Source organism: Anas platyrhynchos, chromosome 2, assembly GCF_047663525.1.
Source record: "Anas platyrhynchos isolate ZD024472 breed Pekin duck chromosome 2, IASCAAS_PekinDuck_T2T, whole genome shotgun sequence".
NCBI classification, from domain to species: domain Eukaryota; kingdom Metazoa; phylum Chordata; class Aves; order Anseriformes; family Anatidae; genus Anas; species Anas platyrhynchos.
In genome coordinates, this window is record NC_092588.1 from 13,306,762 (window position 1) to 13,331,339 (window position 24,578).

Consider the following 24,578-nt stretch of genomic DNA (forward strand, 5'->3'; position numbering starts at 1 on the left):
TCAACCAACACCCCCAGGTCCTTCTCCTCAGGGCTGCTCTCAATGTCCATCTCAGTACTGATATTTCCTATCAGGTTTTCCAGTAGTGGGAGGCAGGAAGCAAGAGTCTGCTGAAGAATTGTGGCCAGGTCTATAAAAGCATTGCTATTGAAAAAGGAAATCCAAGTTGCAAGTAGTCAAAGGATAAAAAGGCTTAGCTATGTCCTCCAGAGATATTCATAGGACGAACTCTTGGAATAAACACTGATCATCCAAAGCACAGTGAGCTAAACTTTCCAGAAGGTAAAAGGGAGTTTATTCAAGAGTTTCCCTGCAAAAGAGTCCTTCTGGATGTCCTCCAGTGACTCAGAAGGAGTTCCAAGTGTACAAAGCTCTTCATAGTGGCTCATAGGTTTACAGACTATCATGGAAACTGAAAGGATGCCTCTCATCAAATTCCACCTGGCTTGGATGGGATATCCTAAATTCAAAGGTCAAAGAAAGCAGTGTTATATTCTGGTAAGTCTTCAACTCCTGTTTTTAACCAGGTATTTGCATCAGCTGAAGTTGAGGAAGAAGCCATCTCTTGTGTAGTAGAAGTAGAAACCAATCACTGTCTAAAGCAGCCACCATGCCTTGCCCACCTAGCAAGGATGGGGACTGCAGATAGAGCTGCTGGGCAGGTTCTAAGTGGAGTCTGGAGCAGAGATCTTTTAGCACTACATCAGGATGGTGATCTGACCAGCAGTGAGGTCACTGACACACCAAGGTCCAAGCGAGAGTCTTATTGGCAAAGACCAGATGGGCAGGTGCTGTTTCCATTAGCAGGAGCTGAGATGAACGCATCATGGATCCTCCACTTGAGCTAAGGTTCAGTAGAAAAAAGCCTTAGATATTATCCAAATGTAAAAGTGAGAAAGATCAAAATGGGGCTATAATATTGTTCCTGTGGCTGAGCAGTCTCAGAGTACTGAGAAGAGTGTGGTGAGGGAAGCACAATTAAAAATGCCTGTCAACGTTTTGTGGTGCTCCAAAATGTTCTAAGAGTATGGCAGCATGATCCAAGCACTTCCCAGTCTTCTCAAGGGATGCATGGGGATCTGAAGTCATCCCCCTAAAGGCACATGGATAATAGATTTATTTTTATGTTGATATTACCTTTAATTGAGCAGCAAATGTTACAAGCAGGTGTACACCACACACACAAAACCTATTCACAATCAGGTCAGCCAAGGGACTCCATCTTACTGCTTGCAAGACGGTGCTGAAAAGTAATTTTTCTACTAAATTACTAAAATATTCCACTAGTTGCTAACCACAAAACTCAAAAGTAAACTGAAAAAAAAAATAAAAAAGAAGAAAAAAGAAAAAAGGGAGTCCTGAAGTAACTATAACAGCCTACACAAAACATGAGTACCCAGTTTGAAGGCAGCTAAATGGCAGCAAACACGCACCCTGCTTCATACACAACAAGGTGATGCATCCACATTCCCCCTACAGATGCTGCAAAGGTGAAATGTTCAAGTCTCGGTATGATGTATATACATCCTTTAAGGATGTGCAGGCTGTACCCTAATATTTAGACAAATGCAATCACTAATTCTAAACTTTACTTTATTCTTCAATGCAAACTTTAATTTACACATGGCCAAAAATGAACCCTATCATGCTGAAGTACTACAGAGTGTTTAAAGAACTTTTCACATCTCCCATGTAGGAAATGCATCCATCTACATGCTGCAGTATCTAAGAAACTAATGCTAAAAACTAACAGCCAGGGCCATGTATACACTTTGTATTGGGGGATATAGCAGACATCGTTGAGCTAGCTAGTTCTGAGCAGGCTAGCACATATACCAGTGTTGTGGATGATACAACTGCACCGCTGTCAGCTTTGTTGTAAATTTGGCTACATCTAGTTCAAGCAACCCCTCAATATTTTACTGCACTCCACTGGAACAACAATAATAATAATAGTTAAGTAGAAACTTTGATCAAAAACTCATGGCTTATGAAATACTAATCACAGAATTATGAAAAGCTACAAGATACCTCTTTGGCGACCTTGGGCTTTACCTACTGTGCAAGCTCAGGCCAAAGTAGTTCAGTGTTTGCCTCTTGTACAAGTCCAGCACAGCCTCAGAAACTAAACGTTAATTACAGGGGTATCTTGCTGGTACCTTCCATGATCAGCAACATATTTTTATAACTCGTGCTTACATCATAGTGTGGTCTAGATATTGGAGTAGGCATTCAAAAACAGGAAAACACGGTCTCCCAGCATAGTTCTGGGTCTGCTAACACCTCTCACATAAAAAGGAGGTCACCACCCACATGGTATAGGATAAAAAAAAAAAAAAATCTAAAAAATCATATTTTTCTCTATTGCTCTGATTGCAGTTGGCCACATGTCTTAAAATTGGATGAATGTATTTTGGGACCTGGAAATAAAAACTGAAAATGAACCGGTAAATAGGTCAAAAGAGGTTAAAATAGGATGAGAGGTTGTATTTTACATTTCAATAAAATTCCATTAAAGCATTAATCCTGGAATCACAGAGAAAGACAAACCTCTCACAGGCTGTAAGACTGCAGAGAAGGGAAAAAAAAGAAAAAAGAAAAAAAAAACAACAAAGAGGAGTAAAGGGGCAGGAAAGAGAAGACAGAAAAGAAGTCATACACATTAAAAACCACAGACAAGAAACACAGCCCACGAACAATAGTTTTATTGTGCAATGAAGAAATGGAATTCCCTTTCTTCCATCTGCTGTGGTCATTCTGGAGTATTAACTTACCCTTATACAATAAATCCATATTTTTTGCCATCTCGGTTCAGGCTTCTAATCCAGTTCCAGGGAGAGAAATATAATGCATTCATGAAAATACAAGTGAACCTACAGAGTATTAGGCTATGTGCTTGCCTTCACACATGAAGGAGCGCGGACCTACAATGCCAGTTGGAAGAACCTGAATAACAATACCCTTACAGGGTTATTCCCACATCCATCACAGAAGAGCCATCAGCCCATGGTCCTAGGGTGAAACCCATAATGATGACCAAAGGAAAGGCTTTTCAGAGCACCCTTCAGACTGATGGGGTTACTGCCTAGGAGATAATGAGACTTATGAGATGCAGGAAATAGTATTTGGGGATTGTCTAAGTCTTAGCATGATAGGTTTAGGGGAGGAACCAAAGAGAGGGAAAAAGAGGGATCAAGGTAATTTGGGAAGGAACTACCATGAGAAAATAAAAAGATAAAGTAATAAAAAGGGTCTCTTCCACATATGCAGGTGGCTGGTTAGTACACTTGCCTAGCCAAGCCCTGTGCCACAGGGCTTGTCCCATCTTCTCATTAAACTCCTTTTGTAATTAATTTTCTAGGTGAGAAGCTCTCTATTCTGTGTGCATGGCTGTAGGTCTAAATGACAGCTACCAAAGTCAGGCACACGAAATTGGGTGACTTACGGTCTGTGATGCCAACAAGTGGAACAAGTGAGGCCTAAATGCCAACAAATGCAGCAGGCATGGCAGGCCACAAGCTCTCGTGCATCCATGGTGCCAGTAACAGAAGAAGCAAGGGTGCTTCTCCTAGGTGTCAGCAGGCTAAGTGGCTCAGAAGCCATGTACCAAAGCAGCCCTAAGCCTGGGCCAGATATCTGTGTGTCCATATGAGACAACTGGAGGAGCTGGCTACCAGAGGGACTAGGAAGTCCAGGTCTAGAGAGATTTTGGCCTGGAGGTCAACTGAGACCCAGCTGCCTGGGTGTGTGTCTGTCTGCTGACGCAAATGGAGATCCAGGGGTCAGTTACCAGAGGGATCACATTTCCCACTAACAGGCTTTCATCCTGATCAGCCAGAGAGGTGAAGAGGCCACTGATGTTTTTGTCAGTGTGAACCCTGTCTGCTTTTGCTCATGCTGACCTGTGTGGCCAGACATGTATTTATGCATTTTACTGTACTTATCAGGACTACTTGCTCAGCTTTGCTGCTGGTTGGATGTGGGGACATGGAGCTACAGCAACCCTGCTCGGCTATATTGGGCTGCTGGATCCTGTGAGCCCTAACACGACACAAAAAGAACTGACATTGAAAGTGGGAGAGAGAACCCAAAAGTAAGGTTCAGTAAACCTTACTTTTAGCCTCAGATTGCAGAAGCAGATTAGCGTGCAAGACTGAGAAGCTGCTAAAGACTATATAAGAAAGAATAGCACCAGGGAAATATGCCCCCACAAAATAGTTACGATCTCTTTCTTCTGGCTTGTCATAATGCAAAAGCTGAAGTGCCCTCTGGAAAGCTCAGGGAAACACTGTTAATAAGGCCAATTAATTACAGGTTACACAAAGACACAGTTAATGAGTTCTGTAGCCTCAGAGTTCAGTAAGCAATAAAAAAATAGAGAAGTGTCATAACTAAACCCAACATTTGCAGCAATGCTAGCCAGGATGAAGTGAGTAAAACTTGGAAACAGCCAACGGAGCAGTGGAAGTTCAGAAGGTATTCATTCCTGTGGCTTCGTCAAATACCTCATGGCACTAATTTCACACTGTCTAGTAATACTTACTGAAGCATCTGACATTAACTAAGACAAGTTAATAAATTAGATGATGAGTCTTTTCTACCGAGAAGCATGTTAATATACTTCTCTGTGGACTTTTTCCAACACTCTTTAATACTCAAGAGCTACAGAGTGAATGTCAAGGCTCACCTGCAGAGGTGATAGAGGTACTGGAAGAAGAAAGCAAATCAGAGTATTTTTCAAGTTTACTGCTCCTCTTATTTCTATCACTATCCAAAGACCAGCATGACCCCACTGCAAAAGCTATTATAAGACAAACATCAGATACATATGCCGTGATATTTTGAGGAATGATACGCCTTTTGCATTGTCTGATAACGTGCACAGCAGTGAAAGAAGGAAAAAAATATTATAGAGAAAACAGGGAAAGGGTTGAGGCAAGTGGTTGTTTTAATATTTGGGGTCGTGTTTCCCACTAAGTTTTTTATTATTATTATTTTAATTGTCAATAAATTAAGTAACTTTTTCACAAGTCAAGTGTATTTTGCCTGCAATAGTACTTGGTAAACGATCTCCCTGTCTTTATCTCAACCCATGAGCTTTTTCATTCCTGTTCTTCCTATTTTCTCCCCATCTTCCTGGAGAGGGGAGTGATCAGGCACGTAGGTTGGAGTTTGGCTGCTAGCCTAGGCTAACCCATGGCAACTCACAAATAACCCCCCCAAATGAAGTTTGCAAACAAAAGATAAAATTGGCCCTCACTGCTTTGTTGTTTTCATTGAAATGGTTGGCTAAAAACATTTCAGACACACTGAAACAATCTAAAAAGAAAGGATATAGTCGTATACTTGCCACAGGATATAGTCAAAACTCTGATTCTCCCTTCCCGAAAGGGATTTGATTAGAGAATCACTTGCAGAAGCTCTTTAAGAAACTGTAAAACATCTGAGAAGGCAAAGAATGTATTAACTCCTTTCACTGTACAGAAAGGAGCTTTGTACATGAGGGAATTGAGTACTTGAACCTTGGCACCTCTCCAAATATCAGTGCATGCTGAATGAAGCTGAGTCTGTGAACTTTATCTCAACAGAGAGAAAGAGAAAAGGCTTCTGACATGATTGAGTGTAGAGCCGCGATAAATCACTGTGCTGAAAACTGACAGGTTCTGAAAAATATAGAAAGAAGATTCAGCACTTGAAAGTGGTTGTTCAGAAGAGCTAGAGGAGGTTTCTGGAAATCAAATATGAAGTTAACATTTGATGTATGAGTGCTAGACATTAAAGGTGAATTAATTTGGCATGATGACATTACTGAATATACAAGGGAGGTTTATTTGAGATAAGAGCACAGTACTTAGAGCAGGAAAAAAAGGAGTCAATCTTTTCAAACTACTTGAACGGGCAGTACACAACAGATGGAAAATTTAATCTGGGTTACTAAAGCTGCTGGAAAAATTAATAATGAGCCACACAAGACACTGACAATTTCATAAACTGAATTCAAACTCGTTTAGAAACGCACAAAAAAGGTAGATTTGGGAGGTTAGAAGAAGATGCCCACACCTCCCAGAGCTAACTAGAGCTTCAAGCAGTTGCTAATCAAATAGGGGACAGCACTGCAGAACCAGTTCTCCAAACCACAGAAGAAAAGAAGAATGAGAAACCATCTGGAATCATTAATATAGATATCCATCTTGCATTTTTGAGTGAAGAATTGGTTTCTGTGAGTAGAAGGCTTATGGTGAAATCTTTGTTCCACTGAAATTGAAAGTGAAATCTGTTTTATATTGTGTGATCATGAAGAGAGTTATTAGCTAAGTATTTCTAAATGACAAATTTTGATGATGATGTGCCTTTCATGCCTTTCAAGAAAATTAACAGGATACGTAGAGATCAGACAGTAAGAGTTATCGTAATGCATACCCTGGACCTGCCATTATTGGCAGCATCCACGTGCTTTTTCCATATATTTTAACAAATTTATTACTGCACCTTAATAGTTGCAGTATTATTGACAGAGTCCACATGCTTTTTCCATAAATTTTAACAAGTTTATTACTGTGCCTTAATAGCTTTGCCCCAAAACATACAGATGAAATTATCTAGCCTACTAAAATGCCAAATTGGTCTAATATTCACACTGGAGAATTTTGCCAGACAGTTATCCACATGGAGAAGACAGACTGATGACCTTCGCCTTTGTAAGGCTTGCAAAGACACTCCAGCATCTTATATAATAATCCTTCTGTAAGATTTGGGGCAGGTGTTCACAGAAGACACCTTCTTACTTCAAAACTTGGCACCAATACTTGCAGAAATGGTTAAATAAGCTTTTGCCATCCGTTCAGTCAAGCAAAAATAGAAGCCATAGCCATTTCCTGACAATACCAGTCCAGACAATGATTGCTTTCAAATTGATTTGTGGGTAAAGATTGCTCCATTTTCAGATAATATATTATACTACCCATTTATTTCATTGTGTGTTAACTCCTAAAGTCTCACCAACTTGATCAAGGATATAGTACAGCCATAGAATGTATCAGAGTTGCTATTAAATCCATCAAATTTAGCCATAACACTAAATTGTTATGAAACCAATTAACTGCTGGCCTGAATTCATTTGGTCATACTCAGATCATTTCCTGTCAAACATCTGCAGAGGATCAAGTTATTCTTCATGGTTTTACCATAAAATTTTGCTCTTATTTCTTTACTCCATTTCTTTCACAGACTCTTACCGATTAACTTTTTTCATTCATTGATCCAATTTCAGTCCGAGGTAAAACAGTCTTTACACATTAAACTAGTAAAGTTTTGATACCATTTCTCTTTATGTATCAATTTTGAATCCACTTCTATTCCAGCTATGCATTTTTTGCTGATGCTGTTATTTCTGCACAACTTTTTTTTTGCTTGGACTTTCACCCTACTCCCACTGAAGTCACTCAGTTGGAATCTCCATCACTTTGAATAATCATTATACTGTGCAAAGGGAAGAAATATGCAATAGCTAGACAGTAGGAAAAAAAGAAGTCTTATTACTTTACATTTCAGTATAGCTGGATTGGGAATGGGTTTAAACAAAAGCAAGAGTTCATACAAATTAGCATAGGCTTGGGGTTTTTCTTTGTCTATTTTGCTGATTGAGAAATTTGTAAATGTTGCATTTCTTTCAAACATATAGCCCATTTTTCTAGTAAAAGATGTTACAGTAAATATAAGTTTTCACAAGTGCTAGATGAAAGTCTATTTTGCTCTGATACAATTAAAGAGGTTTAGATGAGTAAAAAGTTGGAGGGGGTGGAGGAGAGTTAAAGACTTTGCAAGTAAACAAGAATCCTGAAGAGGAAGAGGCTGCAGATCCAGTCTCCTCTTGCCAACTGCATTTTTGCCCCTACTACATGAAAAAATCATAAATCCTCTCCCACAGTCTGGCAGACACTTTCCTCTGTCTGCATTTAATCAAGATTTTCCTATTACAGGCCCATTTTTCCCTCCTTCAACTTTTATCACTTGTCCTTCGGTAAGAAAACAAATCATATTTTCCTTCTTTGCTTCTCTCATTTCTTCCATCTCGATCTTGTTCTAGACATGAAAAAAAGATCGCTACCCTATCATACACTTGCAGGTATAACTTTCTTCTTCTATACTAAATGCCAATTAACATTTTATCCAATGCACCCAATGTCATAAACTTAAGGGTACTTTGGCTTGAAAAAATGCTGCATGGAAACAAACTTGTATATTGTAAATAAATTCAACATGGCACAAATACATGTGGTAAGAAGACAATAATCACTCAAGTGGAAAAAAAATTGCATGGACTTCATGAAGTTTTGGATGAGGTCTCTGATACTTTGTTACCAGGACACAGAACAAAAAGGGACTGGAGAAATGGGAGCCTCAAAACCATCCAATTTTTTCAGAGAGAATAAGGTCATATCAAGCTTTCCTCTGTGCTTGTCCTGTACATCATAAATAACTGCTGAAGGGAATAATTACTGTTGGGTTTACTTCATAAAGAAGATGCTATTTGAATTTTAGAGAAATGGGAAACAAACATATTAAGCTCAAAATAGATACTATTGCCCATTTCAGATGAGCTTCTTCTGACAAGCAATATTGCATTTCACCAGAAGATTGGCTCCTTGCAACTAGACAAAGCAGACTCTTTTTATTCCCTTTCAAAATATTCCAAATGCTTTCATCATATATAAAAACCCACATTAAGACAGAGGTATCAAGTTATCACGTGCATAATTATAAAACTATACCACTTTGACTTTAGGTGAGAGTTAATACTGCAAGTCTGTCTTGCAGGCAAGACGACGTGAAATCATATTTTTTTTCCTGTATACATCTGAATATATATATATATATATATATATATAATATATATATATATATATAGCATGATTATATAAGATTTTCATACATTATGATTATTTAACTGTATTTAAATATACAACCACACACACACAGATGCATATAAATATGCATACACACGCTAGGATATTTATTTTTTTTACTACTCAAAGTGCACCCAGTGGAGAACTACAGGCAGTATGGTGTTTTTTGCTTTTTTTTTTTTATTAATGCAGGTTCAAAACCTGCTTTTATGCTATTCATAGTGGTATTTAGTGCTTACTGTATAAAGTGATAAAACAGAACACAGAACTAAAAGCAATCCCTCTGTTGTAGCAACTCTCCAATATTCCTGAAAATACTGATTCTTCCCTTCTGTTTAACTTAATCCTGGGAAACAGATTTAAAGTAATCATTTAAATAAAATCTATACAGTGGCCAAGTTAAATAAAGAAACTGATATCTATCAGAATATCACACAAGTCCTATGTGGTATGATCTGACCTTCTGGAGCTGGTTTACTCGCGTTTGTTTTTTCTGGATCCTTCACCTTGGATTTACTTGTTTCTTTTCTTCTCTCTATATCTTTAACTAGAAAAGTAAGGGGAAAAATAAATCAGTCAAACCAGAAACAGTGCAAACAGAAGCGTGTAATTTTGCTCTTCCAGATAGAGAAGTTTCATGCATATCTTGCAATATGCTTAGGTGACAAGTGAGTGTTACCGGGTTTTCTTTCCCTCCCTTTGGGTTTATTATTTTTACAAGTCTGCCCCCATCCCTATCATCAAAGTTCTGAAAAGTGACTCTCGTCACTCAGGAGACTCCAACTACAGTGACATCAGCATCTAAACCCACAATGACAAGAGCCAGCGCTGGAAATACAGCCCAGAAAGCTGGCAAAGCTAGCTGGGGAAAGTCCAGTACTGCAGAGTTCCACTGCAAGTCATCCAGCACAAAAGCACATAGGCCAGCTGTTATATTATCCTCTTTAAAGAACCCGCTTAAATCCTATGCCCAAATCTGTGCTCAAGGCACCAAATATTCCCATGAAAGCAGAGTTGCTCCAAAGCTCAGACTTCAACAATTTCTTCTCCCGCAAGTGGGTGGAATACCTCACTTCTTATGTCCCAGGTTTCTCATAACAGCCTAGCAGAACCCAGCTTGATTAGCAATTCCTGATATTATAATAGTAGCCAGTATCTACTCCATCATGGTCTGAAAGATTCTGGCAAAACCACTGCTAAAGTCACATACTAGAAAAAAAAAATATCAGAATTTCTTTAGAACGGTAATTGGTTTCAACACCCCAGCTATCTGCAATGGCCAAGAAGAACTTGAAAAAAAAATTTAATATATTTCACAGAAGATAGAATTATACTCCAATTAAAATCTTTAGTTTATGTAGCCCAGACTTGTGACCAACATTCTTTCAAGTAGACACTGAATCCTAGCCCAGATGAGAGTCTCTCCGTGCTACATCCCTCACAAAACATTGTGAGAGGGTGAAAGAAGGTTATCTGTCTCTTGAAACATACAACATCAAATGGACAATACACGTATTCTGTTTTGCAGAAGTGAAACCGAAGCCAAATGAATTTCACTGATTTACCCAACTGTACATGGAGTATCTGGAACAGCATTCTCTCAAGTCCCAACCCAAAATATAATTACTTGACTATCTTAAGGTCTTATGAAGACAACAAACCATCACCAAACCTCTCAGTGTGGAAAGCCTCTTGCAGAATTTACAGCCTTCACACTCCAGGTATAGAATAGGATACTGGTGAAAAAAAGTAACTGAGGTTTTTACTCCGTTCCAAACTAATATATTGTGTGTAGCTGTAGCTCACCTCTGTCTTTTGGGAATGGTTGTGAAACTGATTCAGAAGTAAGTTAAGTCTGCAAGCTTACTGAGGAATCAGCTTTTACCACAGCACATCTTGGATATCAGTTGTGCTACAGAAAAAGCCGTGACGACATCAGGTCTTACTCAGAGGCCTGGGTTTAATCCTTACATAAACAAGTCTCCAACTAAAATAAAAGAAGTAAATTTGGCAGAGTACTACTAGGCCAGAAAGGATGCCATTGCTTAGCAACTAAGAGCATTCCTTTGAATAAAGGCTAAGAGCAGCCACCAATAAGGAGGTGCTGGTGGCCTCTTCTAATGCTAGTGCTGGGGAGGGGCAAATCTCCAGAGAAATGGTTCAAAAGTTTGAAAACGCTCACAGGAGATAGGCCAGTCACATGCTGATAGAGAGCTTTGGTTTGGGGAAAGCCCTTTCTAATTGTCAAAATCCTAACCACATAAGAAAAACAAACAGGAAGACACCAGTTTTACACAATGAATTTAACTATGTCTTCATGGCTGGATCCTAAAGGAAGAAATTCCCCAGTGACCTTTGTTAATTATGTACTATATATAATGGCTTACAAGCAGTGCCAGAATAAAAGAGAACCCTTGACTATATAAAAGGAATACTCTTTTAAAAATAAAATCTTATGGTAGACTTGAGAAGAATGCTTTGTGCATCAATTACAACACAACAGCATTAAAAACACACTTCCAGTGCACTAGAACGCAGCATTTTCTCAAAGCTTTGGACTTGTTTGACCTTTTATCATCTTGACAATCAGTGACTACTTGTCAGAGAAAGGGAAGAGAAAACATGGAATAGAGGATCAGAGAAAGGAAGTCTTTGTACACATGTTGTACCTGGTTTTATTCATGCAAGGCATCAGATGGTCAAAGAAACTCCAGTCTCACTGAGTGCTACATGTTTTCTTTGGCAGCAAAGGAAGAGAGTACTGAGTAGAACACAACCCCCACGTTGTTAATTCAAGCTGCCAGCTCTGCTTTTCCTTTTTCTAGGAATAGAGCTAGTTTAAAAAGCAACCACACCTAATATTATAGAACTTGGTACGACTTTCTGTGGGCTGCTCTTTAATGCTAAAGTAATCTGTGGTTTTGTGGGTTTCCTAACTGGGATGGTACTTAAAAAACACACAGTTGCAGTGACAAAAAGCTAGGAAGACTTCTGTCTTGATTGGCCAAGTTGACACCATACTTAACTGAGCTGTTCAAAATGCAAATCATGAAAACTCAAGTGTTTTGCCTGTGAATTTTTTGTAATATTACCTTTTCACTATGATACACATACAAAAAATATGTATAGGTCAGATAAGAGTCTTAGGCATAATCTGTAAACATATTTGACAGCTGAAGACCAGTAAGGATTTGGCCTTTCATAGTATCATGGAACAAGCAACTAACAGCCACTTGGCACAGCTATAAGAATCTTTGAATAAAAACAGTTGAATGAAAGGAAGGAAACTTTTTAATGCATCAGAACATAGCACTTCCCTTCTTATTTCTGCTCACTGAAGATTCTCTTCCATGAGATACTGGCAAATTTCATACAGGAATAGGAAAGACAGGAATCCCAAACCAATAAAAACAAAAATAGCCCAAATTAAGAATCTCCTGTGCAATTGCAACTGGATTAATCGAGACTTCCAGCTGCAGCTGCATCAGGTAAAAATCTGTGACTCTGGTCAGCCTTACATCACAGAAGAAACTGGTTTTCTATTATCTGGCTTTATATCAGAGCTTGCTATGGTTTCATAAGTTACACTGAACAGCTGATATACTCTGCACATCAGGTATAAAAGATACCTACTTCTGAACTGGCCTTGGGCTGGCTTACTCTCCTTGTCATCACTGAATGCAATGATCTGCAGGGCATAGCTTTGGTCTGGAATAAGACCTTGAATAATCGCTTTGGTAGCAGTGTTTTGAAGAATTAGTTGATTGGTTTTTCCACCTGTAACAGAAAAGACAAAAAAAGACACATACATAACTTTGCTTTTATTGCAGTAAGGTAAATGGAATGACTTAAAACTACCTCGAGCTCTACAAAGACCCAAGTGTCTTCCATTACCACTTTTGGAAATATCTAGACAGCCAGGCCAAAGAACATCCCAGAAAAGCAAGAAGTCAGGCAGCCTGACCAAAGACAGAGGCCAGATTTTTGGATATAAACACTCTAAAATGAATCAATCTGACCTTGTACCTGGGTCCCATGGAATATCCAACATACCCAGCATAACTATTCAGACAGAAATCAATATTTATCAATAAGAGGAAGCAGCTTATGGAAAGCACAAAACCAACTCATAAAGCAGAGAAGTACCTTTTATAACAAGAAGTACAGACTAAAGATTAGTGATAAAATAAGAAGCTATGTAGGTTGAAAGGAACCTCTCAATGTCTCTCAAAATCACCGAATGGTTGAGGTTGGAAGGGTCCTCTGGTGTTTTTTTATTCAACCCACCTGCTCAGGCAGGGCCACCTACAGCCACATGCCAAGGACCATGTCCAGACAGCTTTTAAATGTCTAAAGAAATGAGGCTCCATAACCCTTCTGGACAATCTGTGCCAGTGTTTAGTCACCCTCACAGAAAGTGTTTCCTAATGGAACACCTCCTGTGTTACAGTTTGTGCCTTTTGTCTCTTGTCCTGGCATTGGGCACCACTGAACAGAGCCTTGGCTTTGCCTTTTCCTCCCTCCCTGCAGGTATTTATACACATGGATAAGATCCTCCCTGACCCTTCTATGTTGAACAGTCCCAGCTCTCTCAGCCTGTCCTCAGGGAGATGTTCTGGTCCCTTCATCATCTTGGCAGCCCTTGGCTGACTCTCTCCAGCCGCTCTGTATCTCCAGTCTACCTTCCTGCTCAAAGCAGGTCTAGTTAGAACAGGTCACTCAAGACCATGTCCAAAAGAGTTCTGAATATCCCCAAGGGTGGAGATTCCCCAACTTTCTCATGGTTGCCTGTCCTGATATCTGACAAGCCTCATGGTAGAGGAAAACACCAACTTTTCTCAATATCTGACTGGAATTCACATGCCCCAGTTTGTGTCTATTGTCTGTCACTGTTGCTACACACATCTGAGAAGAGTAAGTCATCTTCTTTTCTACGTTGTCCCTTTAGACAGCAGTAAGACCTACCCTGAGATTTCTCTTCTTAAAACCTAATAAACCCAATTCTCTTTGTATAACTGTGTGCTCCAAGCTTCTATCTTGGCAGTCCCCCACTGGCCTACTCTGGTACCTCGGTGTCTTCCTTGCAACACAGAACCAAATTAGGACATAGTACAAACAAGTGCAAGTCAAGCAGGCACCAAACACAGGGAACGAAAAACTCTGAACCAGGTGAATATGCTTTTGTTGGTACAACCTGTTGTAGCATTGTACTTCTTTACTGCATGAGCGTACCGCTCGTCCTTGCCTGCTGGGACCCCAGGTCCTTTCTACAGAAGATGGCTTAATACTCCGAGAAGAAACATGGTTATGCTTGCTCTGTTCTCCAGCCCATGTTTCCCAGTGTGACAAAAGAATTTTATAACTCTGCTATTTACAAAAGAATATCTGATAGTGTTGATAGCTTTTCCTCCTGGCTTGACCAACTCACAACATCAAGTAGGTCATCAACTACATGGATGAAGAAAAGAGAAAACACAGCAACCAAGCTGACAGAGCAGCTTAAGAAGCATCAGAAGACATCATTTAAGCAAGAAAGTCAGGATATGGAGAACTCACTGTACAGTGGAATTATAGGCTTTCTAACGTTTTATGTTACAAAAGAGACAGAAAGGCTGATCAGTCCCTTAAATGAAAGGCAGAATTAATTCAACAGACAAAGGGAGCATAACACACAGATCTGAGAGCTTTTGATCTATGAGATGAAACAAGAAACATGAACTGAAACAGATTAAATATGGAGGCAGTATTTCATAATAGAGAGGAATGGAGTTTGGGGTGAGAAAAAAAAATCTTTAAAAACCCAAACCGAAACCCAAAACTTTTCCAGGTAAGTAAACCATAAGTAGTGTTAGCCAACTTCCTTTACAGTGTGCAATATACCTGTCCTGGTTTCAGTTAGAACAGAATTAATTTTCTTCCTAGTAGCTGGTGGAATGCTGTGTTTTGGCTTAGGATGAGAAGAGTGCTGGTAACACCCCGATGCTTTAATTGTTGCAGAGCAGTGCTTATACTAAGCCAAGGACATCTCAGCCTTTTGCTCTGCCCTGCCAACGGGCAGGCTGGGGGTGCAGTAAGAGCTGGGAGGGGACAGACCCGGGACAGGTGACCCAAACTAGCCAAAGGGGTATTCCATACCATCTGACGTCATGCTAAACAATATATAGGGGTGGCTAGCCGGGGGGAGGGGGCCGGACTGCTCGGGGTTAGGCTGGGCATCGGTCAGCGAGTGGTGAGCAATTGCATTGTGCATCACTTGTTTGTACATATTATTATTATTTCCCTATTATCACCATATTATTATTATTGTTATTATTGTTATTATTATTTTGTTATTATTATTTTCCTGTCTTATTAAACTGTCTTTATCTCAACTCACGGGCTTCACTTTCCATTTCTCTCCCCCGTCCCAGAGAGGGAGGGGGGAGGGTGAGCGAACGGCTGCGTGGTGTTTAGCTGCCGGCCGGGTTAAACCACGACAATACCAAAGACATATATTGAAAACTAAGTCAATTGCACATTTGCCATACCCCATACATTTAATTATCTATATACAAGGCAAGTGTATGGAAACAAGACTGCACGAAAGGTCTGAAGTAACAAGATGGGTCCAGAGAACTTCCAGCAGTATAAATGCCATGCAGCATTTCATTGTGTACCTCCTTGCATACCACTGCTACTTTAGGCCCCAGGAAAGTACTTAACCAGCTGTTGAAAAGCCCCATGCTTCAAATGACAAGGATTTACCTGAGCTTCACATCATGAGCTTCCTTCTCCCACAGATCTACTTTCAAGCTACCAAAACTGCTGAAAATACTTTTCTCTCCTGGCCATCCATGTTGCCTGCTGCTCAGCCCATTAGAAGTTAGTGCCAGCAGTCTGAGTACAAGGTGAGAGGTGCTGCGTCCCAGTTCCTTGTGGAAGTCCCCCCACCATGGGCAGACAAGTGCCCCAGAAGTCCCTCTCCTGTTCCCAGTTTCTCAGTCTGCTTCTTTTCACTTCTGAGGGCTGCCTTTTTGTAAAGCATCATCCCTCACATGTTCCTTGACTGGTTAGGAGGGCAAGCCACCCCTTCTGGTTTGCTCAAAAGTACTTCAGGTACCTCCTGCTAAACACACAGGGCCTCTGTTTTGTTTTGACTGGCCTCTTATGGCAGGGAGCTGTCAAGTGTGGTACATCATGCCCCATGGGCTTGCACACCACTCTGTCATTGGCTGCCAGTTCTGGCCTCATCATTCCAGCTTGTTTGTTTTGTTTTTTTATTTATTTATTCTCTGAAATCTTATTGGTCTTTTCTGGAGAGCTCACTATGAGAGAAGACACAAGGAGATCCACCTCAGATCTTTTACTGGAACAGGGTTCCTGTGTTCTTCCTTGAATACTTTCCTAGGCCTCCTTACACCCCACTGGAAGAAAGGTCAAGACAGATGGTCAGTGACAATTCCCAAGGATGACGTATGAAGCTTATCCAATATCCACCTCCTTCTACTTTAAGCCTCATGCCTAGGACAATCCTGTGGCAAGTCCAATTTCTCTCTTTTGTTGACCAGTCAACACTCTTATCCACAGGCTGCTCACAATTCCTTGGTTCTGAAGGGTGACTTTAGCCTCAGGAAAGCTTCCTGGCCCCAGGTCTAGAAGACAACAGTCATTTCACCTTCCAAGAGAACATACAGGCTTTTGGTTTACCTGAACTTGGAGTGACAAGCAGCTTATATCCAGTGAATTGCCCTTTGGGGGCTTTCCAAGAGATCTGCACACTGTCAGGAGTGACTACATTATATCTTAGTCTTGTTGGTGGGGACACTGCAAGTGGGGAGAGAAAACAACATTTTAAACTCAAATAAAAGGCAATCATCAATTTTAAACAAACGTTAAAATAAACATATAGGAAGACAACACACATTTTTAATGATAAAGGATGCAAGTTATTCAAAATGTCACATACATCAGTTTATTAGTTTGTAAAATGACAACCCCAGGTGCACTACTTCCCTCAGACATACCTTTTATCTCTTTACAAAAAGATACTAACAACCTAACAGCAGAGGACAAAGACAAACAGGGTTAGATGTTAAGATTCTAGTTTAGCAGGCAAAGCTGGTAATACAAATGCTCTTTGTTAATACAGGGGAATTAAAATTGCTCTCCTTGCTTATGCTGACAATGTGTGTTACCTAGCCTCCTTTACTTCTCATTACCGGGGGTGTTTCCCCACATTTAAAGTAACTCGGGGCCAAATTTTCAAAGCTTTGTGAAGACACAGTAACCAAGAGGAAAAATAGGCATGCACAGAGCAGAGGGAACATCAGCTGCCCAATTTGCAAACCTAGCCTCAGGGATGCACACCTTCCCAGCTACAAGCACTGCTTTGGTCTCATCAAGACCAGGACATGTGCACAGGCTGGGCCAGATTTAGGCAGGGGGCAATCTGGAGGAGGTCAGTGAGTTTGACCTCTACTTATCTTGTGCCATCAACTAGGTTTCAAACAGAAGCAGCAGGTAAGATGAATAAAAGCATGAAATGAAGAAAGATGTGACTTTTCAGGGAAGTAACACACAGAGGAACAAAAGGTAACAACCCTAGGTTGTTACTGCAAGCTCAGCAATGCTGTGCCCATGTACATTAACCGGCAAATTCCCCTAGACTATACCCTAGATGGCATTTTTCTTCTGCCCCAGGTAGCCACATCCCCCTTCACAGCAAGCAACTGAAGCACTGCTGCTGGTTGTGGGACCCAAGGCTGTCAATAATGGGAATCTTTATATATTTGAATGGGTTTTGACCCACACAGAACCAACTGACCTAGAGAGAAAGGCAGCCAAGGAAGTTATCCAGAGGCTGAGAAATAAAAAGTTTTTTTTTTGTTTTTTTTTTGTTTTTTTTTTAAAAAAAAAAAGCTTAGCACAGTACTCCATTGACCTTAAACCCTCCTTTTCCCACTACCTTCACAGCTCACTGAACTTCTTCCTTAATTTTTAAGTCCCTTGATGCCTCTGCCACTACCGGCCTTAAGGTTTCTCTTGGTATGTCCAAGAAAGAAGGGAAGTTATCTGAAGAGGGTGGGAGGAGTGGCCATTTCTTTGCTCCAGGGCCCAGTATAGTTGACTAGGCCCGTGCCCATGTTTTCTTGGTCTACTACATATTATAAGTCAATAGCACTCATGGCATTTCTGAGATTTAAGGATTACAGCATATGGAGCATCTGAGCTTAGAGGCAGAATGTGCTATCCAGAAGTCTCTGGCCTCTCCATTTGCCCTGCTGCAGTCAATGCAGCTCTGGCAACAGCAGCAGCCAAAGACCTGTCCTCGATTGATTACTTTTTCCTACTTGTTTCTTTTTCCAAGAGTTTGCTGAAGAAAGAAGGAAAGAGGCAAGCTGTATTTTTTTTTTTTTTTTGACATTTGAAGGTGAGTTTTTACTGCCATCTAAGATTAATAATATTTTGAGTCTCAGAAGTAAAGTTTAATACAAGAGATTTATTCCCAGTATGCAGCCTATCAATCCCCAAGGGACAGAAAAAGAGAGGATACAAGCACCAAGAAAGCTTAGCAACACCTCTACACTCTCAAATATTTGAGAGAGCGAGCTCAGGAGAGAGGCAAAGGGGTGAAGAGAGCAGGTGGCACACCAATTTCACATACTCAGCATTGTTCTGGTTTGCAGCACTGGGCACACATCCAAACAGTGCATCTCCCCGTTTGCTGGGCACAATCCTGTCAGACCGAGCCCTCACCCTGCCTGTCACCTCCCTCAAGTTCAGAAGAAGAGAGGCTGCAAGTAAGAGCATGTGCAGGAATCGCTGCAAATCCAAGATCAGTTCTTTGAAAATTTGGCCCCTGTACTGCAAAAATATTTCCCTGGGCAGGCTTCTGCAAGAGCATTCAGCATGCTATAATTGTAATAAAATGACAGAGACTATGGCAAAAAGTTTTGAAAGCCAAGCAGACTGTAGTTATGGATTACAGCTTTTAATTCATTCTCAAGATTCAATCCATCTTTGAGCTACACATAAATCATCATGACTTGGTGCTGAATGAACAAGAGTGACAAATCATACCTAGAGGTTTGCAAAATATGCACTTCCTATCGTTATTTATTTTGTCTAAGAATGAGCAAATAAGTTTTTTACGCTTGCATACTGTCATTGTTCAAAATGCTACACATTTCACTGGGATTAAGTGGTAAATTTGTACGGGGATTAAGAGGCAGAACTGAGAGCTATCGTAACAAAAAAACATGGACTGACAAAAAAAAATCACGTCTTAGAATTTCAGAGTTTTTCTCTGCCATCTTCCTCCTTCCCCTGTCACTCCATCCGATTTCAAACTTAATTTATGAAAGCATTTTCTAACAAAGAAGCATAGTCCTGGCCTAATCACCATCACCAACTAGGTAAATTTCGGGAGCCCCTAAAAAACAATCACAGATCTTACAAGCAAAGAAGGACACAGTCACCAGAAGTTGTTCTGTTTACTACAGTTATAATGTGAAAAACTAGAAAAGTTGTGCCAGAATAGTCTTTACATAACTAGTCAATCTTCATCGGATACTTTTTGCATCAAAAGTGACAGCACAGGGGAATGGACATTCCCACACAGCAATTAACCATAAGGAAAAAAAGAATTTTTCATCAGACAGATACTCAACTGTGTCTTAGTTGTGCAAAGACTAATGCTCTGGCATAGAAAAGTACATATAATAACTAAGGAAGTTAAAAATCTAACACTTGAACAGACAACAAAATATTGATGGGAATTACTACACATTCACCAACCTGAAGAGGGTATCTTTATTTCTTTGGACCTTTTTTGGCTGTGGAACAAAATCTCACTTCTTGCAGAAAGGGAAAAAAATTAATCCAAGCTGAGTCAGTTAACTGATAAAAATCAGTAGCTAAAGCTTGTTAAGTGGTTCTACAGGAATGCAAAAGTGAATGGCCATCAGCAACATTAGAGCAGTTACCCAAAGTAACAGTAAAGACAACTTCAAGGCTTCGGTTTGTGGAACCAGATAGATCAGCACTCCAAATACATTATTCTTGTGGACAAATGGGGAAAGAGTGTTTTGAACTGTTCGGTGTTTTAATGGAAAGGAAAAATACCGATAAACTGTATACCTGCAGCTGTCTCAAAGGCATCCAATACTCTAAAATTGGATACTAACTAAACCTTGTGGCTTCCAATGTACTTTTTTCTTAAGAATTGAACAAGTTAATATGCATTGCAATTACATTAGTAACACATGGAAAGTATTGCTACACGAGGACAAGTTTCCATCTTTAAATATAGAAGGAAAATACTTAAAATAAGTCACTTTATGAACAAATGGAAATTTCTACAGTAGTTTTCTTGCCCAGCACTTTTTTGTGTGCTATGTAAGAACTGAAGTAGATGAAAACCGGATTTTTTTGTTGCTGTTGTTTAAGTGACATTATGGTGGATAAGGAATAAGCAGCAGTGAGGAAAGAATAACTGTTGTTGAGTAAAAACTGAATGGCGTTTTGGTCTATAAGACATTTGAGCAATAAACAAGATAAAACCACGTAGCTCGGCGCAGATAACTCCTCGGTTGAAATAAATCAGTTGTAGCTTCAGGCATGTTCACTTCAGTCTCCCAAACATTTTCTCCTTTCCAAGAAGTCACATTGCACACCTTTAACTGAGCATCTTTGCCAAAGGAAGGAAACACAAGCTGGAACTAAATCCAGCTCTTCCTACACCTCGACAGAGTGTACAACTTCGTAAAACAGACAAATATGGTTAGTGCTGTATAAAATTGTAGACAGTTGGCCAGCCGCATGAAGAGTTTACTGCAAGGGGTGGCAACCTTATGAAAGTATTTGAGAAGCATCTTACTAATTCAAGTGTAGCAAGAGATATTTTTATTCTGTGAAAAGAGATTAGACTTCACATCACCTCTTTCAGTAACAGCACAGTCACGTTAGGCCAAGGCAACAGTCCACTTAGCTTAGTATCTAGCTGCTGACAGCATGCAGTAGCTGATGCTTGCTGAAAGAGTGTAAGAACAAGGGAAGTATTGTTCTTTATTCAGCAAGTACACCAACTCTAGCTTGTTGCTGGTGTGGTGATTGTGGAAAAACTCTCTCTGACCTTCCTCTCATTGTATTAATAGTTTGAGAGTTTTCTCCCTTACAAATGACAGATTAAATCAAAGCTTAAAAAGAAGTAGTGGGGAAGAGTACGCTTTTCCAAGTGCATGGAATTACATACAACTGTGGATGAACCTCTCCCCAGTGCTGCTGTGCAAATCTTAACCATATGTAGTAGGACTGAACTGCACAGACAGGGGACTGACCATATGCTTTGCTTTATCGGCTCATTAAGTCACAAACATTCTGGCCCTCGTTTCTGACCAGAACTGATGTGTTGAACATTGGGAACACGTATATCTTCGTTCACCTCACATCGCCCGCAGTAAGTATTGCTGCTAATTGTCCCTAAGTTCTGGAAGAGGCTTGTAAAACACTCACGGATGCCCAAACGTCAAGCCAGCACTTGAGTGCCACGCGGACTGGACAGCGCTGCTGCTCGCTTTTACAAGTCAGAAAGCCTCACGTTGACACCAGTCTGAGCATGCTCATGAATAATGCATTACACAAGAGCCTTTAGAAGAGCTCCAGGATCACATTCTGCTCCCAGTTATGCCTAGGCAACCTCATATCAAAGGGATTAAATAAACATAATGTTGAGAGAAATGTCCTTCTTCAGGAATCATAAAAACTTGCTGGCATTTTTCCTCCCTCCTTCCCCAAGCAGTATGATAAATTTCCTCGAGAATCATACCACTGTCCATCTGATCCAGCAAGTATGTAAGCTTAACAATCTCAGCAGGATTTTTTAATATCCACAAAGGAGATTAAAAGAAAAAAAAAACCTGCAGAAGTAGTCTGTGACATTTACCAGTACTGTGTAATACTGTATGATCTAAGTGTTACATGAGCTACTGTTCCAACAAAGAAAAAAAAAAGTATGTTCCATACAAGCTTAATACCAAGGCTGGTACTTCAAACTTCCTTGATTACATAGGGGGCAATCACAGCAATTTCTAATCAGTACTTTCAGGTAAATAAAAGTAAAAAATGTCCTGTAAAATTCATTTTGAGACACCTGAACTTGCAAAAAGAATGATTTATGTTATTTGAAATACATGGTTCAAGAAGCACACATGAGCATGTAGTTCTTCGCTCCCAGAAATCAACAACAAAACTGCATCATTTCAGTAATACTGGGTCAGCAGCCTAGTATGAGGAAAGAAACACTTGCATTTGGAATAAGTCTATTTCTGCACATCAGAGTGATCTAGTGAAAAACTCCATCTTCTTACTTAGCACTTACCTTGGCCCTGGGCGTCACTGATGGAATAAGCTGCTAAAAACGCCAAGAGGACGCAGCTCTGTACCTCATACCAACAAGGCATCTTTTTCCCCCTTGATGACCACAGTATCAATGAGCCTGAAAACACACAGAACAGAAATATTTATTAAATTTGTAAATCTAAAGTAAACACTTTTCATTAAAGTGTGAGCAAAATCTGGATTCCATTGGAAAAATAACTACTAGGAGTTTGCCATGGACATCAGTGGAGCTAAGATTTCATCCTGGAAGCAGTTTATAAACAAACCATATTTTAGTTGAGAAGGACAAAGAAGCACGTTCAAGGCTCTGAACAGTTCTAAAAACTGGTCCCGTGTAACCAGAAGAGTATTAATCATTGCATAGCATAAATTAGCATTGGAAGTAGAGTTTGCTATGCGTAACAAGGCAAAATGGGTATCTCTACAGAATCCAGCATTGCAAACACCTTACCAAGGCACCTGTGGTAGAGAATTCTGAATCTCTAGATAAAGTAGGACTTTAACCGTTATCTACTTTATATCTAGAAAGCATCCAAAAAGGGATATTAAGTCATTTATTTCATGACTCTGCAATTAAAATTAAATAAGAAGTGTCCTGCAAGCCTACCATAAAACATCAAATATGCATACTTCATCTCCCCAGTGAACTAATTCACTGGTCAGTTCAACTGAGCAATTTTGCACATCAGCTGTCAAAAAAGGCAAAATTTGTTCTGAGGAAATGCAAGTCCTCCTCTCAACATCCTCTGTGTTTCCTATTTTTATCTCATTGAGCTTATTCTGAGCTCTCTGTTGTACTATCTGGCACAGTGACCAAAGCAAACAAGTCAGAGGCATACAGGGTATCAGCTAAGTACTAATTTTATCTGTGGGCAATTCCATGGTCAAAAATATCTAACTTAATCCATTAGGAGCATCAGAACTTCAGAGTGCAGCACTGTATGAACACTGAAGGCAGTTCTAGGTGAACTGACAGGGTTACCAGAAACAATTCAGGTGCCAAAGTTCAAGTTCCAGGTGGGGTAGTTTATCTGCCCAAGAAGCTAGGTTAAAAACAGTACAAAATTCTTTATCTGGACTTGGCTATTAATATTGGCCAGTAGAGTTACTCAACGTACATAGAAGCACCTCCCAGGACACATCATCTTCATGACATCATGCTTTTAAATGTTTACCTATCACTCAACTTTACTGCACTAGTTTTGGTCAATTTTCTGGGCTAGGAAGAAGAATTTTTGCTGCCCTCTCCTGTTAGTATTTTATTGGAAACTTAATTTTGTCAAAGACAGCATTTGAAGGTTTACTTTGGTAAACTTTGGTTTACATATTTCTGCTTTTCAAGTCCCTCCCCTTTACCTTCCATGTCATTTTCTCTAATATCCACAGGATACCACCACTTAATTTACCTTCCCTGTTTTCAATGTCTTCTGAGGAAGGTGTAACGTGAATGGTCCAGCCACTATCTAATAATACAAAAGGCAGACTGAAGTACCTCATTGAACAGATGAGAGGATAACCCTACATTTCCTTCTCTCTTGTAAAAGATATTTTTAATTTGCCATAGTTATCCCAGTCCTTGGTGTGTCTACTGTCACAAATCCCAATCATGGATATTTGGTATTCCACCTCAAAATATACAGGTGGCTTCATCATTTGAGGTTCTATCCCACAGGAGGTTTCCTAAGTTTTAGTCAAATTATCAACAGGTTTCACTCTACTCAGATACATATTTTGAATCCACCTCTTATAGCATGGATCTCTCAAGACAGAGAGAAATAACTATTTAACAACAAAACCATGTATCCAAAACTGAGGTATTGCTATGCCCAGTTCTTAGAACACATCCTCCAGATAGAATTCAAAAACCCAAGCCAAGTGCCCAAGCTTTCTACTACACAAACACAAGGAGTCGAGCATCCAAGGACTGGATCCAGATTAGCCAGCATCAGCAGGCAGTTGCCTAGTGACAGGCAACAGGGAAAACAAAGAGAGCTAAGTCCTGAACAGCAACCCTTGTGCAACTTGCGTTGTGTATCAAAGCTTCAGGTTGCATTCCTAAGGTGAGGAGAATCACGTAAATGTTGACTCTTCAAAGGACAACACACAACTCATTCTTCAATTCAGTCTCCACTATGTGCGAGTTTCTTTCCATATAATAACCCAGATATTAAAGTAGCCACTCGCAGTGGTGGCTCAGCTCCCCGTTTGCTAGTTTTGATATAAACCCTCTTCCCAGATAAGGGCTATAAATACTAACTGACATGCAATGCTGTGTAGGAACACTCTCTCCCGCTC

At 40.0% G+C, this 24,578-nt stretch overlaps 1 protein-coding gene across 5 annotated transcripts in view; it reads right to left on the minus strand.

The window, feature by feature from the left end:
- The window catches only part of COL14A1 (collagen type XIV alpha 1 chain), a 125,449-nt gene that overhangs the window by 99,309 nt on the left and 1,562 nt on the right, over window positions 1–24,578 (minus strand). For all 5 annotated transcript variants that reach the window (XM_038175298.2, XM_072034352.1, XM_072034353.1 and 2 more), the window contains exons 2-5: window positions 22,264–22,380; window positions 16,593–16,709; window positions 12,540–12,683; window positions 9,367–9,453 (exon numbers count right to left, since the gene is read on the minus strand). In XM_038175298.2, coding sequence (XP_038031226.2) covers window positions 9,367–9,453; window positions 12,540–12,683; window positions 16,593–16,709; window positions 22,264–22,345 — 430 coding nt within the window. In that variant the 5' untranslated portion in view covers window positions 22,346–22,380. The remainder of the gene's footprint in view (window positions 1–9,366; window positions 9,454–12,539; window positions 12,684–16,592; window positions 16,710–22,263; window positions 22,381–24,578) is intronic.